Source organism: Athene cunicularia (assembly GCF_003259725.1).
Source record: "Athene cunicularia isolate RWA chromosome 1 unlocalized genomic scaffold, athCun1 chr1_part2, whole genome shotgun sequence".
NCBI classification, from domain to species: domain Eukaryota; kingdom Metazoa; phylum Chordata; class Aves; order Strigiformes; family Strigidae; genus Athene; species Athene cunicularia.
This window is the reverse complement of record NW_020799092.1, coordinates 72,181,828-72,205,868: the sequence shown is the minus strand read 5'-3', so window position 1 is coordinate 72,205,868 and position 24,041 is coordinate 72,181,828. Positions and strand designations below refer to the sequence as shown.

At 34.8% G+C, this 24,041-nt stretch overlaps 1 protein-coding gene across 8 annotated transcripts in view; it reads left to right on the top strand.

The window, feature by feature from the left end:
* Window positions 1-24,041, top strand: part of CACNA2D1 (calcium voltage-gated channel auxiliary subunit alpha2delta 1) — a 407,675-nt gene that overhangs the window by 346,280 nt on the left and 37,354 nt on the right. For 4 of the 8 annotated variants that reach the window (XM_026861958.1, XM_026861938.1, XM_026861948.1 and 1 more), the window contains 9 exons: window positions 772-861; window positions 3,419-3,487; window positions 5,059-5,133; window positions 6,436-6,510; window positions 10,282-10,338; window positions 14,366-14,422; window positions 15,459-15,530; window positions 20,684-20,745; window positions 22,948-23,024. In XM_026861958.1, coding sequence (XP_026717759.1) covers window positions 772-861; window positions 3,419-3,487; window positions 5,059-5,133; window positions 6,436-6,510; window positions 10,282-10,338; window positions 14,366-14,422; window positions 15,459-15,530; window positions 20,684-20,745; window positions 22,948-23,024 — 634 coding nt within the window. Of the gene's footprint in view, window positions 1-771; window positions 862-3,418; window positions 3,488-5,058; window positions 5,134-6,435; window positions 6,511-10,281; window positions 10,339-14,350; window positions 14,423-15,458; window positions 15,531-20,683; window positions 20,746-22,947; window positions 23,025-24,041 lie in introns of all 8 variants that reach the window. The other 4 variants (XM_026861990.1, XM_026861975.1, XM_026862001.1 and 1 more) reach the window with 2 other exon arrangements.

Genomic DNA, 24,041 nt, shown 5'->3' with positions numbered 1-24,041 from the left:
ATGCACATGTCCAGAAAAGCAGAGAAATATCATAGCAGTTCTTTGTCCTTCCAAGGTCAGGCATGACATTTTTTGGCAGAAAATTAGAGTCCTTTTTTTGGCTTGGATAAGAGTCCTTTGATTCTGTTAAACTCTTCCAGATAGTGTCTGGCAAGAAATATCCCTAATATGATCAGACAAATAGAAAAGGTTGAAGACGGAAACAAGTTTGATGGCATCCACTCCCGAACCAGACCAGAAGTCGGATATCTCATAAGATCAACAGCTTTAGCCATACTCCCGAACTGAATGAAGGCAGGGACTATGAGGTTTTATAACTGAATTTTTTGTTTCATTGGAAGTTATACAAGTTGTTGCTGTAGGAGCTTAACATACCCAGCTGTTACACCACTCACCCTCCTTCGCCCACTCGGTCTTCTGGGATGAAGGTTCTGTGATCTGCTTGTAATTTCCTTGTGTCATTAGCAATTAATTTTGTAACAAAAATAGTTGTAATTCTCACTTCGTGGAAGGAGAGTGGATGTGTAAGGTCTGTGTCACTGAGACTGTAGGAAGGGCCTTTGCAGTAAATGCTGCAAACTGAAGACTTAATTCTGAGTAGTATAATTTTAAAGAAGTAATTAAATACTACTCCTCTATTAGTAGTGAATTTTGACCTTTCTTTTCTGATCTTTTAATTATTTTTATTTCATTATTGTTTTATTTTTTATGCTGTTTCTGGACTTTGATCTAATAAGTGTCTTCTGATGAGTTTATTACACTTTTTGGCAGGAATATCTGGATGTTTTGGGAAGACCAATGGTTTTAGCTGGAGAGAAAGCCAAACAAGTCCAATGGACAAATGTCTATCTGGATGCTCTGGTATGATTTGTATTTATCTCTAGTAAAGCAAGAATCTTACCAAATCAGTAACTATAGGGTTCCATTTTCCACAGTACCGAGGACTCAATTTCCTACAGTTCCAAACATAATATTATATTTCCAGCATCTATACACTTTAATAGAGCAATTTTCTGAACAGCTATTTCTAACATTCTGGTCATTACTTGCACCTAGTATTCTCCTAAGTGTCCTGAACTTTAACAGAGAGAAGCAATTTATCCTGCACACAGATCTTTAAGTGTAAATCATTGTTGTCTTCAAATTAACAAAAGAAAAAAGAAACAGATAGTTTTCCAGCACTGTACCAGTGCTGCTTTTTTTTTTTTTTTTTTCCTCCAAAAATAAAAAGTATCCTAAACAAAATGAAACCTATGAGTGTTACTGGGTATTTGTACAGATTTTGAACTTGGATCTTTAAGCTATCATGGTTATTATAATTACTTGCTTGCTCAAGGTAATGATTTTTTTAATTGGACAGTGTCTATAATGAGGAAGTAAACAAAAAGATATATGAAATGCTTTTCTTACTGCTGAATTTATCACTTTGGTCTTGTAAAACAAACATATTCAGGAAACTACGAAATGCAAAGTATTATTAGCAACAATCCAATCTGTTGCTCTAGATAACCTTTTTCTGAGTAACTCTTAACTAGGCAAAAATTACTGCGAAATGGTCATCTGGAATCATGTATTTATCCAAGTTCACATGGTCATCTAATGTCATGTCAAAATCCACTTCTTCCTGTCAGTCAGCATTACTGTAAAATTTTTATCAACACATCATGGAACTGAGCGTGACACAGAGGAACTAGTTTTTCTTTGGAATTTCAATGGCCAGAAGTTCATTAACCATGTTTTCTTGGTTACTGTTGAGGTACTTACTGGAAACATAAAGGATGTTATGACGAAAGCTCATATGTTCTGTACATATCCTGTTGTAAAGTCAAAGCTAAATTTGTAACTGGGGATAGGAAGAGACCAGTTTAATGAAGTAAAACAAGCGATACCTGAAGACTTATGTTCGATTACTTTATATTTTCAGTGGGTTTATTCAGTCTTTCCTTCAAGCTTTTCTCTATTTACGTGTTATATATGTGTGTTTGTGATATTAATTTTATATATATTTGTGTGTGTGCATACATATATATTTATAAAAAGTAGGACAACCCAAGGTAAACTGTTGAGTTAAAGGCCAAAATCTGTGGCCTGTCTCATCACAGATGAGAACAAAAAGACACAGGTGTATCTAATCCACTCTGGATCCTTTTCCTGATTCTTGGTTTTAGCAGGAACTGGGGCTAAGTTGTCACAGTGATTGTCTATTTTGAATTCCCTAAAGCAGTTCCCTCCTGCAGGGTCTACCCTTCTGCTGTGCCTCAATGGACTTTTTCCTATCCTTTTTCACTTACTGTCCAGCAGCTGTTATGGGGCTAAGATTACAATAATGTGAAGTGTATTGCATGAGGCCGTATGTGATTTGAGCTTAAATTCAGGTTATGACATCCTAAAGGGGTACTTTTATTTGAGGATGTCTTTCAAGAATGTCTTTAAGGATTTGATGTAATTGGCAATTCACACTTCTTTTCTTGACCTATTCCTCCAGGTTCTGTTACACTGTTGCTCTGGCCTCACTTTCTGCAAGATTATCCCAGAATTTTCAGATACTTTTAGGTTTACCAGTTAGTCATAATTTATTAACAATTATTGTCCTCTCTAGCTGTACATTTTTTTTGGATGTACAATTGTTATCCCCCATACACAACCCTCCTGTTTCTTTATGTATCTCTTCAATGCTCCTTCTAAAAATATCCTCCTTTCTTTTTTCTTCTAATTCATCTCCATTCCTTGCTTCTCCCATTCTCCTAAAATGTCCACTTCTCTTCACCTTGCTTATAGTGGTGCTAACTCTGATCTCTTCACCTTTCCTTTAATGCAAACTTAAGTTCATGAAAGATGATTTAAAAGTCAAAAAGCTACTACTGGACTAGGCAAATGAAGAACAAATTTAATCAGAGTGGATTAATAAAGTATTTTAGCTTATTTTTCCTAACGAAATAAAGGGTACAAAGTTATATTGTTCCTCAATAGAATACATGTAAGGAGTAAGAATCAGTGAGAAGAAAAAAATTTGAAATAGAACCCAAACACTAGCATAAAAGAAGGTAGAAATCTCCATTTTTTTTTTCCCCCTCCCCTCCAATGGAGATTTTAGTGTAGTGGGTACTGTAGCTGTAAACATGTTTTCATAACATTTAGAGGGTTTTAAACCATTATATCCTAAGTGTTGCACACCATCAGTTTTTAAAAAGTAATTTATTTTTCTAAGACATGGACACCATAAAATCTAATTCTAACTTTCTATGCATAAAATCAATGAAGTATTATTATTTTTTTATTTTTTTACAAAGTAGAAGTCAGTACTCTAACCTAGTGTTTGGCTACAGTAATCCCTGAATTGTTCTAATATATTATAGTTCAATATTTGTTATGTAACTAAAAGGTCTTTTTCTCCCCTCTGTATGTCATTATTTCTTAGGAGCTGGGCCTTGTGATTACAGGAACTCTACCTGTCTTCAACTTAACAAAGGAACAAAATGGGAATTTAAAAAAAAAAAAAAAAGTTATTTGAATTAAATTGAATGCTGAACTCCTTGAAAAATGTGTATTTCCATAGAGCTTTATACAGTTTAATTGTCTTGTACATCAGAAACAAATGGGTCATCTCCAGCTAGCTGATGACCTTTTGGGAACAAGAAAATGCAGATCACCCTTTTTATAGTTCTGAGTTTCAGGGTATGGCATTCCTTGCTCTATCTCTGTGACCTGGTGGCAGTGGGAATACATTAGTGCTCAAGAGATGGGAAATAGATGATGATATGATTTAGGCCTTGACAAGAAAAAATGCCCAGATAAATGTGTAACAAATCTGTGAAGCTATGACATTTCAGGGTAAAAGGCAATGATGTACAGAATTTAACTAAATTGGTTGTTAAGAGAATAGAAAATACCACTGTGTATCTAGATTAAAATCTAAAAAATAAATACAATTGCCCATACCTATTACTGTCTGATATGGAATCAATTTATGTCTTCTTCACCAAATCAAAATGCTGCTTTTTTAAAATCAGATCCAGGATATGCTTTACTGTGTGTAGTAAAATATTGCACATTTGATGTGAAACTCCTGTTCATTCAGGTCAAAATAAACAGAAGTTTACGCAAAACAATACTTGATTCAGTTTCTCAGATATTACCTAGTCTCAGAATGAATAAATACAAATTTGATCACTACCATTTCTTTTATTTACTTTCCGAATAGTTCTCTTACTTTCCCTTTAAAAAACAAAACAAAATAAAAAGGTTTCATAATCTTATCTACAAGATAATGCCTGGAATTCACTGAGTCTGTCTGTGAAGTGAAAGACTACTGATTATCGAAGGGTGTCTTTCTGAGAAGTAAACCAGCCATTGTCTAATACAGAGGAACAAGAGGAGAACTTGAATCTCCTTGACTCATGCAACATGAATTTTAGGTTACAGACTGTATGATGCATTTTCCAATACATATTCCACATTTATTTATTATGGAGAAGGGATTCAGGTGACACTGTGTAAATGATTGCCCCACCTTTCTGTAGGAGGAATATAAATCACAAGTGTAGTGAATGTAGTGCCTGAGTCCCTGATTTCAGATGCTGATGATTGTTATAGTTACTGGTTTTTTTGTTGTTGTTGTTGTTGTGGGTTTTTTTCATTCATCATTATGCCATAGCCAAAAGGGATTAATTTGGGGGGGGGTCTCACTCCCCAACAAAGCATTCAATAATAGCTCTTTATTGGTGCTAGTAATTTAGTATCTACATCACTGGCAATATTAATGCATCACTTTTCCTTTTACCTATTTTGTTCTTACATTTATTATTCGTCCAGGAAAGCATCCATATTCATCTTCATAAACCATTTTACTATTCAATACTAAATTCTGAATATACTGAATGTTATTTTGAATCACTTGGTCATTATTTAAAATATTTACAATAGACATACGTAAATAGGCGACTTTTCAAGTAGTTTTTGTCAAACAGGAGACAAAGGCAAAATCAAAATTCACTGACTTGTAGTTATTCTGCATTGTAAATATGTCAAACATATGCTAACATTTTGGAATCTTACCAGAATCAGCTGATTCTTGGAGTAATGGGAGTTGATGTCTCTTTGGAGGACATAAAAAAGCTGACACCCCGATTTACGGTAAGTTGCTTGCGTTGGTGGTTTCTCTTTATGTATGATTTATGTATGATTTCTGTGCATGCTCTTTGATAAATCATAGAGCAATGACTGGATGTGAGTCAAAATACCAGCAGGCTTCCTTTCATATATTCTTTTCCATTGTTTTCCACTGATTTTTTTCATGGTTTTCTCTCCAGCCATATATGTGTTTCTCTGTGATTTGTCCATCAGGATGCATCTGTAAAAGCCAACTTTTACATGGGGGAATAGGTTCCAAGTAATTATTTTCCTGTAGCTTAAAGCACTGTTCTTTAGTTGAGTGTTTGGTTCTTACCGCAGTGTAGAGTACACAATCATTTCAGCTAATATATAGGACAGTTCTTTATAGAGGAGTACTTTAATATTCATGTCTGTCTGTACGCTACACAGTATGATTGATTTATATATTTAGACATCTAGACGGGGACCTTCTAAGAAAATAATTAGTACTGTGGAAAGCAACAGCTGAGGAAGCAAAGTAACATCACGAATTTGACTGAAGGCAAATGTAGAGTCCAGTATCTGGACAGGAATAATCCCATGCCATAGTACAGGCTGGGACAGACTGCCTCAAAAGGCAGGAAAGGTCTGGGGCTCATAGTGGAGGACAAGCTGAACATAAGTTAGCAGATGTGCCTTTGTACAAAGAAGGCCAACTGTGCAGTGAATATGTGTGTCAGGAGTACTGTGTCCAGGTTTGATCTCCTCAATATAAAAAATACAGTGAGGTGCTGGGCAGAGTCCAGTGCAGACCAGGGGGCTGGAGTACATGGAGAAGATGAGAGAGATGGACTTATTTAGGGTGAAGAAGGAATCTAATGGGCTACCTAATGGGAGTTATAGTGAAGATGTACTTTGAAATTTTGTTAAGGTTATAGCAAAAGTCAAGAGGCAATTGGCAAATGGAAATTCCAACTGGAAATAAGGAAAAAAAAAAATCATTGTGAGGGTGGTTAAACACTGAAGCATGTTGCCCAGAGAGGTTGTGGAATTGCCATTAGAGATATTCAGAGACCCTTTGAAACCTAGTCCAAAGTTGTATCTTATTTTGAAGTTAGCTCAGCTTTCAGTGAAGGGTTGTACTTTCAGAGGAACCATCAGCCTAAATTATTCTCCAAGTTTATGATTCTGAAAGAGTAAATATTAAGAAATTGTCTTCTCTATGTTAATACCTCACATATTTCATGATGCCTGAGGCAATGTATTATTTCTTGAAAATTATTAATTAATCTTGCTTTATTACTTCAAAAGCCTATAATTCTAAGCCTCATTTCTTTCCTTCAGCTTTGTCCAAACGGATACTATTTTGCGATTGATCCTAATGGGTATGTGCTACTTCATCCAAATCTCCAACCGAAGGTATGAAGAACTTACTAATTTATTTCTCTATAATAAGGGGACATTGTCAGAAATAACAGAAAATAAAATCTGCTGAAAGTGCTAGAGAGAAATAGTAAAGAAGTCTCAACTGGGGGGTAAAGGAAGATCCATGGTGCAATATCACTTCATCCAAATCCGGTTTAGTCAGCACATAGGGCAGAATGGGCTTGTATCAATTCAGGTTTTGATAAAATAAAAAGGATGTATATTTTGCATGCACATTTTTATATGTGAAATAAGTGTTTTAATATACATATTAATACAAAAATAACCAGTAGTAACTGTAATAGTGGTAGTTGTAATATCATTGTGAAGAACTTGTAGTGTGTTACAAGATGATCTTGAAGCAAACTGAGGAGTTCACTAGTGTACATGCTTATTTTGTGATGCTTTCTCATTTCAGAAATTGAAACTTTCATACTTGCAAAACCACAGAAATTAGGGGCAAACAGAATGTATTTTACTTGTATTCTTGTATTTGTTTATTTGCTTATTTTCTGTTTACCAGAGCTGAAACCTGAGCTGCAGAGTTGGGATGGATCTAGCAAGCACTCCTTCCCAGAATGCTAGACTTTTTAGTAGTTCAACTTAATTAAATCTTTATCTAAATAAGGTTAGGACACTACTTTTCTCAAATTTCAAGAAAATTAAACCCAACATTTCAATCTTGCTTTATATCCATTAACTGTAGTCCTGACCCTGTGGGGACTCCTACATTACATTTATCTTCTTAAACAACTTGTGTCCCTGGCTTTGAGGAGATATTTCATATGAATGCATGATTTTTCTTCCAAAATCTGAACTTTAATCTTTGATTTAGTGAAGGGTTTCTCCATATCAAACAATCTTCTGTTTAGTGGAATATTTGAGAAATGCTTGTATTTTTATTCCAGTAGAAACATACAGCATTTCAGCAAATTTTGTCTCTTTAGTTCATCATGCAGAAATGCAGCATTATATAAAAGACAAAGTTAAAATTTAATTAACTAAAAATAATTTTTAAAAATCACTCCAGATTGAGAGAAATATCTGGATTATTTACAGAAAAAAGTTAGAAATAATAATGAATCACTGCAAGTATTGAAGACCAAATAATATATCCAAATAGTTCAGCTGTCAATATTAAAATTTTTGGTTTAGAATTTTTGAGCAATATGTGGCCAAGGTAAATGCAAGCTGTCAATACACAGGCAAATAAGGCTAGTAAGGCTTTTAAACTTTAGCAGCACCCTACTCCTCAGTTATTTTTTAGCACTTAGTGCACTTTAGAGAAACTTCTTAAGTAATGTAAGTGTATTTGCTGCCTTTAGGCATGGAAATACTGTTTTTTTGTAAATTGGATGCATATCCATCACTTTATTCCTCACAGCCATGTTCCTTTGGCAGAATAGCAGCTAGTCCTTGACCTCTTGGCTGTGTGACTGTCCTCTCTTGTTTCTTCACCAGAAAATCCTCTCATAGATACAAGAGGTGAAGCAGGCTTTTTATCACTACTTCACCAACTTTATCTGTCAAAGGCAGAAAAAAGGAATGAAGAATTCATCTTTAATGATTCATTTAATTCTTAAGCTGGGGGAAGTTAGTATTGTGAATATTTGAATTAATTGCCTGGTGAAGTAATAAATATGTTCAAAATCTTTTGCCAAGTGTGTAACAAAAAAAAAAAAAAAACCAAAAAAAACAACACCAACAAAAAATGCTTCAGAAAAAAAGAAAAAATAATATTTGATCTTAAATATTGATAAAATAACCATTTTGATTTCTTTTGAAAGGACTCTTAAAAGTAAAAGTAAAAAAGGAAAGAAAGGGGTTTATTAGTCTTCATAATTTAGGACTTCAGTTTCTGTATATATGCATTAGGTTTACATGTGTTAAATATGAGGTTTTATTTGATTATTTTTCTTGATGAATTACTGTGAGACAAATATGTGCACCATTACTGACCGAATCTTTTCCTTCATTAGAGATTATTAGAATGTCAAATGATGACGAGTGTTCTATTTACTTTTTCTTTATATGCACATAAATTTATCTTTCTGTTAACAGAATGAATATAAAATGAAGCCACATAGTATTCTCATTTTAGTCACAATCTTGTGAGAAACTGTTGGATATGGATTCTGTTTGTCTCATTACTATACTGCAGTGTAAACTTGTAACACTGAAGAATAAAGAAGCTTTGTTACTGAAAAACTCAGCTCATCCCTACTAAACCTAAGCAGGCGGAGATGGGTTATTAGGATACTAATTGTCATGGTTTCTCCGTGTAGTTTTCTACTTAAAAAGATACAAAGTCCAGAGATGCTTTCACATACTGTTCAGATGTTTTTAGAGTATGTTTAAAAAGGCATAGTTTATAAATTATATGTTTTATGTTGTGGAATAATGTCTAAATGTAATTTTAAGCATATGCATTATTATTATTGTTATTGTTGTTATTAACAGTTACACAGACTAGACTTTTTCACTCCCAGTTTGTTTGGGGTGGTGCATGCTATTCAGACTGATACAAGAACTACGTTTTAAAACTAAGGTACACTACAAAGACAGATGTATTTAGAACTCATGGACTTTCTTTAACATGTTATATTAATTTTAGTAGAACCTCCTGGTAGCCGTTAACTTATTAACAAACAACATCTTAACCCTCTTTGCTAGCAATTTTTCAATAGATGTAAACTAAAACATAACTACGTCTTTACCTTCGAAGAGGTGAGGGTGTATTAAACTTCCAATGGTCCCTTCTTCTGAATGTCTTCTGCTTTCCTTCTGAAAACCTGTTACCTCAAATCACAACTGGTTCAACACAAAATTTTGAGAAACTGTCTTGCAGTATCATCTCACAAAAAGAAGCCCCTAGAAGTTTAAAACTAGTAAAGTTATTTGCGCAATTGAGAAAATTTAACCAAAAGCGGGTTCAAAAGCATATTAAAATCATTAAGAATTTTCCCATCGTGTACTTACCTGCACATGAAAACTACATCAAAGCATAACACAAGAAACCTTTTTTTTAACTTTCAGTTTAACATCATTTTAAATTGCTTAAAATACAAATTTTTGAGTTTGTGTAGTTAGTTATATTACATTTTTAGACAAGTGCTTAATTTTATGTTTTACTGCCAGTTTTCTTTGTCTGTCTCTGTGTATGTGAGTGTATTTTTCCCATTGTCCTGGGAAAGAAAAGGTGGATACTCCACAAAATATAGTCATTGAAGTGAGTGCATTAAGCATGTGTTAACAAGATTAGTTGTAATTAAGATTTCAAAACATCAAATAATTCAATTTCAGAATCTGTTCTAAAGATCTTTTTGTTCATTTTCATTATGGTTCTGATCAAAATCTGTTTAACGGTAGTTCTAAAACTCCAGATGCCTTCACTAGGATCCAGTATTTTGTATTATGGTTTGTGGTCTTGCAAGAAATGTAAGAGGAGGTGTTTTTAAGAGCAGATATAATAGTAAACAAAAAGTGAAACTCTTCTATATTTTAATTGTCAGAGTATGTGGGAGGGAGACCTCTTTGTTAACTTATTCACATCATCTAACATATGTCTGGGGTTTGTTTCCCTGGACAAAACCCATGTGTAATTCTGACAGAGACCTCAGAACTCTTGACTGGAATCAGGGCTAGTCTCTGCTTCCAGTAAACATGCACTGGAGAATATAGATGTTGAGGGATGACCTCCATTTTATAAGTAGGCTGTTTACTAATAGTGTAAGAATATAAATTACTGCTTTTTTGTTACTTCAGCAAATTGGCGTGGGCATACCAAAAGTTAAATTGAGAAAAAGGAGACCCAATGTACAGGTAACTTTGTATGGAGGTGATTAGTGCATAGTGCATTAGAATGCATAGTCCTGGAAATAAAATTAGAAAGCTTCTGCCCTGCTTACTAGGAAAATCTAACTAGAGAACTGTTTACTTTGACAAAGAGCTTCCAAAGCATGAAGCTTGCATCCTTCCTTGTTTAAATAATAGAAAACATGTTATTTGCTGCAGTGAAGGGTGTTCCATTAAATTATGGTGCTTTACTAATAGGTGCTAATTAGAGCCATGCTGTAAAAATTATTCTTTGGATTTTGAAATTAATTTGAAGACTGGGAGGAAAAAAAAAAAAAAGACTACTTGTGATGGCTTTGCTTGCATAAACCCAGAGTCAAGAAGATCATTCTTATTACCTTATTGCCAAGTTTTATTATACAGTGTATGCTGTATAACATTACAGAAGTTGAATGAGCTGTTCAATTTTTTTTTTTCTGGGGAAGTCAGATTAGGGCATATGTTTTATCTACTATTTACATCAGGTTTCTTGGTTTAACAGACCCAGCTCCAGAGAATTAACTGCCATTAACCTGGACAGGGAAAAGGAAATTAGTAACATTTATGTAATGCAGTCCTTCAGCAAAACACACTTAATGAAAAAGTAAAAATCTTTACAGGAATAGATTAACTATGTAACTAGCAAATATAACAAAATTAGGTACAGTATACCATGTTAATTTCTTACACATATGGGAATATGTGATACAAAACTGGTAGCTTGCATAACACTACCAGTAATGCCTGGTGTAAAATCCTGATCTAATTCAAGTCAGTGATTTCACCGAGTGTCAAGTGGTGGCGTTTATACCACATGTGGGAGACCACATCTGGGCTAGATTTTTTGTGCACTGGAGAAAGCAGCACTGGAACATAAAAAACCTCAATTTTGTGAGCACCTCTGGCTCCTCAGCATGCTATGGTATGATTTTGCTGTTGCTGGGTTTGCCTGAAGGTGCTGTCTGCCCAGGGAGATGCAGCTCTGGAAGAGCTCTGGGCTTCCATCCACTCCAGATGCTCCTGGGTCTCCCTCTGGGGCCCAGGATTTTTGCTGCCTTCTCACCATCATTTATTTTAAAAGCCTGTGTCTTCATTAGTACTGCAGGTATGAGTAGGAACTAGGCTCATGCAACTCAGCAAAGAAGGCCTTCCATAGAATTTGTGAGAATACTGACCACCCAAATCACACGATGACATTTTAATGTTTGGGGTTTTTTTTTATGTTGCTGCACCAGTTCTTTCTTTCTTTGTTTCCTTCTTAATTTTTCATTGAAATAATCGATCTTTGCCTTTATTTGTCATGCTGAAAATGGACTGTGCTCCCTTTATTTGCATGCTTCGTTGCTAGTGATTTACTTTTGTTTTATTAAGTTATGCTGGTGAATGTGGTGGTGTTGCACTTTTTCTAGTCATGTCATGTGCATGACTGGATAAAGAGAAGAGCAAACTGACCAGTAAGTTTGTTTCTTCATGGCTTGGAATAAATCCGACTAAATGGCAACCTTGGAAGAAAAAATTATGGAGCCCAAATACTGGTAAAAACACATTATTGGGGGCAAAAGACATAGCGGGGAAAATAGACTTCCATTTAAAGTACAGGTCCAGGAATTTTCTATTCCAATTTCTAATGGATTTCTTTGTGTCTTAGGCACATCACATAATATACACACTTAGTTTCTTCATCTATTAAAAGTCACTAAGAAGGACCTTAGAAAGAATGTGTGGTGATATAATGTAGGTCTTAAAAAGAACAAGAACAAACAGTTAATGTATACTTTAATTTTGACAGACTGTTAAAGTTGACTATTTTGTCTTTGGGACTCCTTAACTATGGTTAGCCCAGGTTATCATTTGAAATGAATATTGACCTTGATTTGATGTGATACCTTTTGGTTTTTTTTCTTTTTTTTTACCATTTCTTTTTTTTCTCTGTTCCTTTGTGTGTTGGAATGGAATGTGATCTTCACAAATGCCTCCTCTGCCATGCCAATGCCTTCATGCATGCTGTTTGGGTTTGACCATGCTATTCATTATCCATTGCATGTAAGAAAATGTGTTTTTTTAAATTTATTTTTACATTTTAGACTTCTGCTATTTATTTCAAGAGCATGGATTTGTTGGGGGGAAAATGTAACTGCATAGCAATAATTAAATTGCTTTGAATTAGTAGAGAACATATGTTAATGTTATTATATTAAAGTTGCTAGTTTTATCTATCTTGTTAAATAGGAACACAAACATTTATTTAAAGTTATCAGCAGACATTGAAAAAATACCTGGAATCTTTGTCTTTAATCTTTCCAGTGCATGTTCTTTTTCTGAGAATAATTTTATCAGCTTTTCTCTTATCAGACAGTAAGACTTACTTGCTAAGAACAGGAATGATGCTGTATACCCAAAACATGCACATTTTTTCCTCAAGATTACAGAAGAATAATCTTTTGACTTCTAACACTATCATATGTTAGTCTTGAAAATAAGGACTACTGTCAAGCTCTTAATGCTCCAGATTATTATATGAAGGTATTTTTTACCAGCTGTTCCAATCTTCCAGTATGAACTGGAAATATATTCATAAATTATGATGACATGTACTTGCATTGTTTGATAGAATAGTCACATGGACATTTGTTAAGTAACTTTACCAGAGAATATTACGTTAGAAGGAACATTATAATCATTTTGAAAGAAGGGACTTTAGGCTACAATAAAATAGTTAGTATAGCTGAATCACTGAAATCTCCTAAATATGTCACGATCAGAAATAACACTAGTCTTGAAATAATAGTAGCAACTAATGACAATTTTTGTGTTGCTAATCATGTGAGAGACAGTGCTCAGTTACTGAAAAAAGTAGGCCTTGAGATCCTTTCATACATGAACTAACCTATTACTCAAAGCAAATTATTACCAATAAAAAAATATTATTAAAACTGGACTTTTTAAATATTATATTCTAAATTATTAGATTTAAATGGGTAAATAATATACCCCCATACTCTATTTTGTAAAGTTCCTACATTAGGCAGGGTGCATTAAATAACTACTGGGTGATGAAAATTGAGAATTTTTATACCAATATAAAGTCAATGGGGCTTAACTAAAATTACTCAGAAAAACCAAAAGTCAGATTCCTAACAACCCGTACAGAAGATGGCTCTGTCCAAGTAAATGCAGACTGCAACTGAGAAAGGAGCAGAGGCTGGAGGTTGGCCTGAGCTAGTTCAGCAGAGCTACAATGGTCTTCCCACATTCCTGAGACCAAGGTTACTGCAGGTCGACATCATATACATTCCTTAGATCTTGAAGCTGCTGGGTCACAGTATTGATGTGCTACAGGTTTCCATCTCTTCAACTGAGATAACGGTACTGATGTCAAAATAAATGCATTCAAACCTGCAGTGTGTTTAAGGAAGTCCTGTAATGCTGACAATAAAAGTGATTTTTGGTTTTTATAACAAATATATCACTCACTATGATTGCTGCCTCTTTAAATCTTGAACTGTAGCCCATTCCCACCTCGTAATGGTGAGTTTATAGTCTGCTTATGGCAGAATTGCAGAAGAGTACAGTTGCCCCATCTTACTGCCCAGCTGGAAAACTCTCCCAAATGTCTGTCTCCCTTCTTGAAGGCAGGAAACCTACTGAGAGATTCATATCTGATGTTTCCTCTAATGTGTCTTCTCCCACCCTTACAGTCTGTGACATATCAGCAGTAGGGGATGCAGCTTCCCAGCATGAGCCCCATACATGACAGACTGTGGATGACACTGACCATTAATGTTAATTTGAATTTCATTTGCCCAGTTAAGCTCTCTATCCAATGAAATAAAATGAATGAGAAAGGGCCACTAGTAATTCATTGTGCTGTTAGAGATTAAACTAGATCGGTAAGTAAATCAAGTTAAGTAGCTTACTTTGAAATGAAGGGATTAGAATGATTTGTAACATTATGATACTGTGTCTTTATTATTTGATCTTTCAATATCTTCTGCTTCAGAATCCTAAATCCCAGGAGCCTGTTACACTGGATTTTCTAGACGCTGAACTGGAAAATGATATTAAAGTTGAGGTGAGATTTCCTGGTTTCTTAGTACCTGTTGCTGCTTGTATTCCACTGTATAATAACTGAAACACAATAAATGTTTTAGATTTTGAATAGGAATTTATTTCATTATAAATTTCAATTTTACATTTGTCAAGGTTATGAATTTATGGAGAGATGAAGTTGTGATGGAACAAAATGAGACCCGGTATTATCCGTAGGCAAGGGCAATGCATTATATTCCTCTCATTTTAAAGACTAAGTGGTAATTCCTGGGGAGGACGCTTGCAAAATTTTTCAGAACAGAACACTTATTAATAAGATATTAATATATTAACTGAAATATTTTTAAAGTATTTCACTCTCTTTCTTAGACAAGTTTATTGCTGTGGTGAGAGAGAAAACTGAAAAATAAAATTGTGTTGACAACAAATTAATTCCTCCGAATATTTTTCAGTTACTAATTTTGTAATACATTGAGAAATCAGAATTTTTAAAAATAATTTGTTAGTTTTGTGAAATAAAATGGAGCGGGGCTAAACATTTTGCATTTTTTAACATTTATTTCACTTTGACAGTGTTCTTTCGTAATTACACTACTCAGCATTTCTTAGTATCTGTTAAATTCTGACTTGTTTCTTTGAAATACCTGCTTCAGAGAGGAATTACTCTTGGATGGGTATAAAAATGTTTTTGTAAATCACTGGTGCTACCAGAATCACACAGATGTGCTGGGAAGCATGAGAAATGCTAGACAAAACTTCTAATCCACACAGAATTCATAGTCTCTCTAGTGCCCAACATCAAGGAGTTTTATAGGATGATCTTGCTATGCAAAGTATATCAGAATTGTTGCTTCAGAACTCTACAGATTCACTATTTATTTGTTTAAAGCAACCTCTAATTAGAAAAACGTGACTTAACTTTTTTTTTTGAGAGCTACAACTTACAAATTTCCATTTTCTGTGTTTCTGTGAAGTATTTTTAATCACTGAAAAGATTATTCCTCTTACATGCAGCACCTAGTTATTTATTTTTTTCCTGTTTTCTTCTTTGCCAATAGATTCGGAAAAAAATGATAGATGGTGAAAGTGGAGAAAAAACATTTGAAACACTGGTCAAGTCCCAAGATGAGGTAAGATAGGAACACAAGTAGTTACATATACAGGAACAAACAAAACCAGAAAAATACTGTGAAAGGATAAAGAGACGTTAATTTTATAACGTCAGTTCGTATCATTTTTCCCTCTAGATTTGCTAGTGAAGCTAGACTGGGTTATAGTAAAAGAAATTATGTTCTTATGAAAAGAAGAATTGTTTCCTTTCTTGATTTCTTTGGTACATCATTAATCAGGCAGTTGTTGATGAGGTCTTACACTCTGTTCACCAGGAAACGGACCCAGCCTACTTCTGTGTATAAATCCCAAAATAAAGTACCTAATTTGCTTGTGGAGATCTATGAGAATGGGTTTGGTTTTAAATGGGTTTATATTGTGACTGAATAGGAAGAAAATAGTGAGAAAAAATATAACATTTATATGCCATAAACAGACTATTTGGTTTAAGCAAATTCATCTTATATTATGCACTTGTGCTTTCTGAACAGTTTGTTGAGTTCTTTATTTTCCTGTCCAATGTGCTCATTCCCAATAAAGATTGCTACTGGTTTCTCTAATAAGACAGACATGTCTCCTAGCAATAGGAAATACTCAAATTTGATCCTTACATGTATGCTCTACTTTTTGGGAACCTTAATGAGAAGAAATCATGACTGGCGTACCAAAGGAGCCGGTCTGCCTGGAGTATGCCTCACAGTTACAGTTCTATAAAAGCTTTTCAAACTTTTACTCTGAATGTAAACCAGCTTGAATATATCTAGTTTAATGACTTAGCAGAAAAATGTGAAGCAAAAATAACATCAAGCAGACACTACGTAACCCTTACGTATGTAAGCACACCATAACAATAATATGTTGTTATATATTATATAATAATATATTATTTATGTATTTATTATAATTTATAATATTTATATATTTATTATAATTGCTTGGGACTGTGAAGTTAATTTTTTGTGTGTAGTATTAGCTGACATCTCCTGTTGATCTCCTGTAACTGATATCTCCAGTGGTTCTGCTGGTTGTCCTGAAATGGCAGAATGTTCTGGTGAAAGGTTCTTCCTCCTACAAGGCATATGCTACAGAATCTAATCAAGTTAAACTGATAGGCAATCAGGTCTCAGACTTTAGGGGTTTTTTTATTCTGTTTAAACCAGCACATTCCTTGCTTATATTCCATTCAGCATCTAGTAGATGGTAGTAACTTTTGTTTTAAATTTTGTCCAGATTACACCACGTGATGCCCAGTACTGAGCAGTTCCTATTACCAGTCCTCTGACTCAACTCTGCATTGAGGAAAGATTCTTATATACTTCTCATTTTGATACAGAAAATAATATTTCATAGTCCTAGTCTATTTTTGCATTAAACATGATAGAAACTCACTTGTCTTCATGGGTGAAAATCAGTGTCAATGCACATGTTTTCTTTGCTAGAGGAGGCTGAAAAGGGTGTTGAATTTTCTGAAACATGTTTTGATCATTCATCCATTCTGTGATTTCACAATGTCAAGTTCATGGTCACTTGGTTCTCCAACAGACCTTTGCAGTCATACTTAGAATCATAGAATCATAGAATGTTTTGTGTTGGAAGGGACCTTTAAAAGTCATCTAGTCCAACGCCCCCTGCAATGAGCAGGGGCATCTTCAACTAGATCAGGTTGCTCAGAGCGCCATCCAACCTGACCTTGAATGTTTCCAGGGATGGGCATCTTCTGCCTCTCTGGGCAACCTGTTCAGTGTTTTACCACCCTCATTGTAAAAAAAATTTCTTCCTTACATCTAGTCTGAATCTACCCTCTTTTAGTTTAAAACCATTGCCCCTTGCACTATGACAGCAGGCCCTAGTGAGAAGTCTGTCCCCATCTTTCTTATAAGCCCCCTTTAAGTATTGAAATTGCAATAAAGTCTTCCTGGAGTCTTCTCCTCTTCAGGCTGAACAACCTGAACTCTCTCAGACTATCCTAATAGGAGAGGTGTCCACCCTCTGATCATTTCAGTGGCTCTTCTCTGGACCCACTCCAACACGTCCATATCTTTCCTGTGCTGAGGGTTCCAGAGCTCAACATTTCATGACCATTCCTCAGCCTGTTAGTATCTACACTGGATTTAATAAAGCATACTGCTTTTGATAGTGTAATTTAAAAGGAGTGCAAATAAAGAGAGAAAACCATGCTCAGAATCTTCAATAACTGTGCAAATCCATCAGAGGCATTTTTATTCCTGAGGTGTGGGTGTCATTTTGGAGATCAGTGGCTTTACATGCATGTGTGTCACCTATATGGAGACAGATTAAAATCTGTATATTCATTCACCTCCCCGCTAACAAGATTGTGACTTTGTTGCAGAAAGGTTGTCATGGTATTTTATTATACTGCAGAGTCTAGGGAATTTGTCTCAGCGTTGGGTGCTGTCTTCCTTCTGATACCATATTCAGAAAGTGCAGAACCTCATAGACTCTCTTTTTGAGTACAGAACCTCAGCTTCAGTGGGGACAGACAAATGTAAGTGTAGATGATGTTAGCTGAAACATGATGATAATGATGATCTTGTAATCATGAAAGCAGCAGAGTCACACTCTCCTGCATTAGTTTCTATGAGAGAAGTCAGTTTAACTCAAGCCTTACACACTTACATTGTTCAGGTGCAAAGTGTGCCCATAAGTTTGAAGTTGTGTTGGCATCCTTGTTGGGGATCCTGAAGGGAAGGACTCACCGGGACATTTTCAGATCTGTGTTGTTGTTTTGTTTAAGGAGTGCCTTTCCAAGGCTGAGTGAAATGGTCTCTGTGCAGGTGCTTAGAAAAGGGAGGATTAGAAGGTCACAAAAACCCAATAACACTAGTGGTGTTATACAAGAAATTACATTCATGGCAAAATTGTTGAAAATATCTCAGGCTGTGCTTGCACTTCTCAGTCTGTGTGATAAAAAGGACCTGGAACAGTTGGTCCTGCAACTGTTTGCCTGGGGAAGGAGGGAGGGGAACCATTTACACTTGCAAATGATGGAGTCAGCTACAGCATCGGGGCGGGGGAGTGGGGGAGATATAATGTCCCTGGGTGTGTGAGAATATGTCAGTTATCCACAGCCCAGACCACAATTTGTGTTTGAATAGAATATCCCAAGCCTTTTGATCCCAGATGCTTCAAGTACCCAATGAAATTATTTTCCCTCACCTTCCTTACTTCATCATGGCCCAAGATTTCTTCCTCTACTCAGAGCTTGCTGAGAGAAGTGAGCAGGGAGAGATGGCTGGAGATGGTGACTGCTTCAAGCCATTGCACCCTCGCAGCTCTGTGCTGCTGGAGCCAGAATAAAGCTGCTTCAGACCATGGGCCATGCATGAGCTATGCATCACTTAGGACTTGTTAGCTTCATATATTTTCTTATAAAAAGGGCTGATGTGGTCGGTTGCTCTGAACTGACAGTTGCAGTCCTGAGGCTTAAAATTGATGTCCTTTTTGTTTTGCTTTTTAGTTTAAGTTTGCATTGCTTTCCTTTTGTGTTGCAGCTGGCCCCAGCAGTGTCTTGGGAGATGACCTCATACTAAATAAAACATAGAGGCTGGACTCGAAGCAAGCGTGGGTGGGGTGTGCTGGAGTGTCCTAAGGCCTCAGGGGCTTTCCAACTAACAGAGAAGATGCCATAGGAACAAAAGCATTGCCACATTCCGGCAGCCGGGGTGGGCAGTAGTGAAAACTGAGTGGTCCCAAAAACTGCACTAACGTGTGTAGGTTCTTTGGCAGTGACCAACTGGAGATGAGATGGTCCCAGACCACTCAGTAATGAAGTAAGCAAAGGTAAATGGGAGCTGATTTAGGAGGACGTGTGATTTGCTGGGTTATCTTTGAAGGGAGGTTTCGGCCAAATTGCTTTCAAGCACGATCACAGTGCTGGTGGCAACAGGATTTAAGAGCCTAGTTCTTCTTTTCCTTCCCTCCCACTCTGGGCACTAATTTTCTCTTGCAGTCGTACATGGTGTGCAACCCATGGCACCGTACCTGATTTGGTGAGACTGCCAGCACTAGGTCCAAGTGTCTACTTATTCTTGAGCAGAAGTAATAGAATAGGCACATTATTAAATATAAATATACACAATTAAAATTAAATTTATAAAATTTAGAATTAAATACATTGTATACAATATCTATAATTTAAAATTAAATATATAATTATTATTAAATATAAATAGGCTTAGATAGGAATCTGTTCACCATCTTTTTACCTTAATTATAATATAGACCCTGATATATGCATCTTTTTGTCCTTTTTTTCATGCTGTACTGAAAAACAACAACCAAGTAATGAGAAGGTTTCAAATCATAAATGTCAAAAAAGACACCTCTTTTTCATGAGCATGGTCATTTTCTTACTTTTTTTTTACCACGGGGAAAGAAAGAACATAGATGCAAAGTGAAAAACCATAAAACAATGTCAGCCAGGTACATTAATGATTAAATCTATGGGAAACTGTTGGACTGTGTCTATCACATTATTTTTCATACCAAAAGAAAACAAATGGTAAAACTTATTCTAATATATTATTTAAAAATAAATATTTACTTCAGTGTTTTGGGTTTTTTTCAGAAATTCAGGACCCTCATAATGAGATTAGAATCATATGTAAGTTTAGCACAGGGTGCCTATACAATCAGGATTACCTGGCTGTGCCTATAGATATAACTCAAATTCAAATGCATTTAGCCATTAAGTGCATTTAGCCATCTGCCACCTTAAAGGATAGGCACTGGGTGTTTTTCTTGTTACAGTTACCTACAAAGTATTTTTATAATTGAGGGTTTTTTGCTTTTCGTAGTTCAACTGCAGAATGGTTCATAAAGGAGAAAACATCTTTCATCAAAATTAAATCACATAGAAAAATATTTTCATAAGCCTGGCTAAAGAATTTAAATGGGGAAAATGATAAGTTGTGTTTGTCTGATTTTATTTAAATATTCATTTCATTAATAAAAAGGATATAGGTGATTCTCTTGCATAATAGAAGTTTGAAAAATGTTTAAGAAAAGGACTTGAAGCAAAATAATAAATAGGATTCCAACAGATTTGTACTTGGCTTTACACTGTATTTCTCAAGCAAAAGTCACACTTGTTGAAGCTCCAGAGTTAATAATTTATTTTTTCACCAATATTTTCACCAATATTTCTCTGTAGAGATACATCGATAAAGGAAACAGAACATATACATGGACTGCTGTGAATGGCACTGATTACAGGTAACTCGTTTCTGTTCTCCATCTTCTTTTGTGTAGTTAAATGTCCTTTTTGTTTGTTTTGGTTAATATCTTTAGTGTTTTACGTTTTCTGTACCAGATAAGTCAGGATGAGAGTGCTTTGTGTACAGGCCTCTAGGATTTTCTAGGTTCCTTTACAGCTTTACAGCTCGGAATTGTTGTTCTGTCTAAGGACCAGAACCTCAGTCTTTCATCCAGCTCATATTTCAGTATGCAGGAAAAAAATGGGTTAATGATTGATGATAAGAGTCTTAGTTTTCCTCCTACTTTCTATATCACAGTATACTTTGATTCTTAATTGTATGCTTTCTCTTATATCTCTCCTCTTGTTCTTTTCTTTGCATTTCCATATACTTGTTTTAATATATATATTAAAAAGAAAGATGCTATATTTTTTTTCTAAATGAAGGACATGACATGTCTTTTGCAAGTATTTTTCAGTCACAGTCATTGCTTATATCATGACTTTGCTAACCTTCGTGTCAGATCTTAGGGGCAGGAACCATGCTACTGATTATCTCTGAAAACCGTTTCTATTTCTGACAAGTTTTAACTAATTAGTACTGATTCAGCTTTGTAAGTAGAAATTACATAGTGAATGGCAGGAAGAACAAATAAAGTAAAAATCATTAAAAGCACATGCCCCCTTGAATGAAACTTAAGCAGAAAGCTCTGTAACATTAGAAGGAATGTAGAAAGTTGACATTATCCAAAACAAGTTGAGGTTTACAAAGTCCCAGAAGTTTAAAAACTCTAGTTCAGAACTAGATGGTACAAATATTGAATCAAATTTTTACCAAATCAATGTTTTTATTTTGGTGAATTACAGTAGTCCTCAACCAAGCTGGTTCCCATTTTCTGTTGTGTTCTGCCCAGGTGTGCAGCCAATGAGAATGCAAATGTTAATTTGCATGTAAAACTAAAAAAAAAAAATCAGTTTTAACAAGAGAATGCAAATGTATGATCTTGTATTCAGTATCTCATTTTTCTGTTGAACTTCCTCTATCTTAATAGTCTGTAAGAAAAAAAAGTTTTTTATCAGACTATGCCGTCTAGCAATCACTAAAGAAATGTATTTGATTTATATGACTTCTTAATTCTCACTGAGCTCCTTGGCATGGGATACAGCAATAAATCTATTGCAGAAAACCTATTAAACATAAAATTATAGATTTTAATTAGCAATTTCTGCTAGCCAGTAACTGTTAATGACAGGTAAACTGCTACTGATTTCCCTAGAGGAGAATTGCTGAATATTTATTGATAGCCTTCTTCCAATCTCACTTACATTCTGTTTAAATGGCAAACGTATCATTAAAGGTCATCTCATTTATAGCTCAATTGTACAACTTTTTTAATGTTAATTTCTGCAACTATCCAGTAGAAATCACTGCATTTCTACAGTGATGAAATCCAAGTGCAAAAATTAAGCATGCGATATGGGAGATGATGATACCTCTTCAATGATTACTCATACCTCCTGTCCTTTACATATAATTTTAGAACAGAACTCTTCTACACATGTATTGAATTTAGTTGCAAAAAGAAGCCCTATATTTTTTGAACAAGAATAAATATAATCTAAAAGAAAATACATTGCAAACGCGTTGCAAATCTTAAAATGTCATTATACAATGATGTTCAAAGGTTTTTAGTGGTGACTGCATGATTCAAGGAAATATTTTGTGTCTCAAATGTAATCTGAATTCAAGTATTGCCAGATATATTTCCTAATCAATACCAATAGCTGCTTTATTGTTAAAAAGAGAGTCTGTCATTATATAATGCATGCAAATCAGTGCACTACTACATGCTGTTTTTTTCAGTGAATGATGACTTCAACATGTGTTACACTGAGATACTAAATGCGTTAGAGAAAGATACAAAAAATCATATATTTTATTATTTGCAATTATTTTGAAATTCCTTGCTTATCAGTTAAAAAGTGGATTTATGCTTAAAAGCGGAAATAAGAATGAAAATAAAAACAGGGAACTTCAGGTCTGGCATCAACCATCTTGTGTCTATTACAAAGCATCAGACTGGCACGTCACTATATGAGTATCTCATCTCATGATGATCCAACTTCTAAACTTGTTAATTGCTTTCAAAACACATAGAAGCTGAAACTGGAAAACGGCTGCAAATAACATAATTACTTTACTTGTCTTGTTTCTATTGCAGTTTGGCATTGGTGTTACCATCATACAGCTTTTATTATATTAAAGCCAAAATAGAAGAACCGATAACTCAAGCCAGATGTAAGTACTATGAACGTTCCCTGGTTTTGTCTAGTATTGCCAAGTCTCAGATTCACTTGAAAAAGCAATGTTTAAAATTCATAAATTTTGTGGAGTTCACTGATGTTATCATAATGTACCCAAAATCTGCAGCAATGATTCTAACCCATTATAACATTCAAGGTACAAGAAATATTCTATAAAGATAGAATATGTGCAGGTACCCCAGTTCCACTGACAATCCCTTCCCCCTTGCTCTGTGCCTATTGAATCATTGCTTTGTGTATCCTCTGTTGCTGTCATTTTAAGGGTCTGGATACTATTTTTTTTTTTCATTCTATTAGCTAAATGTCATGATACATACTACAATAGTAAAATTTTTTTTGTTATTTTTACAGTAGTTACAGTATAATATTTAGCAAATTTCCACTGCTGCCCATAGGAATAGATTAATGTGAAAGTGCTGTTTTGTTTGGCTTGCAGATAGGTTTTCATTTTGCATTTTACAAATAGTTTGAGTGGATGTTTGTAGTGTATTTTTGGATTAGACTAATTTCAATAATTTCAAGCCATTTACAGATTCTGGAGAGATAATTGGAAATTATAGTTGTGGGTATTCAGATGCGCTTTTTTTATTATTAGGTGTACTTTATCTGTAATTTAGATAGCAGACAAAATAGAACCCATCACAGTTAAATAGAAGGTTAGAAAAGCACTATGAATCTCTCTGGCAGGCATAGATACTGTTAGTATAGAGAAAATTTGGTTAGCAGTAACTCACTGTCCTCTACCATCACCTCCTGCATATGAAGTAGAATATGACAAGTTTTTAGTAATCAGTGATTTCTTTTGTAACTTTGTCAAATAGTAAGTAGTTTAAAATTAAAGTTCTACTGAGTGAATATGGTTCTCCTGATGGATGAGATCATCTGGTTTTGCACTTATATCAATATAACCTGCAAAACAGACCCTTGAAATAGCCACAGTATATAGAAGGTACTTGAGAAATAATTGAGAAGGATGTATTCTTCAGTCTTC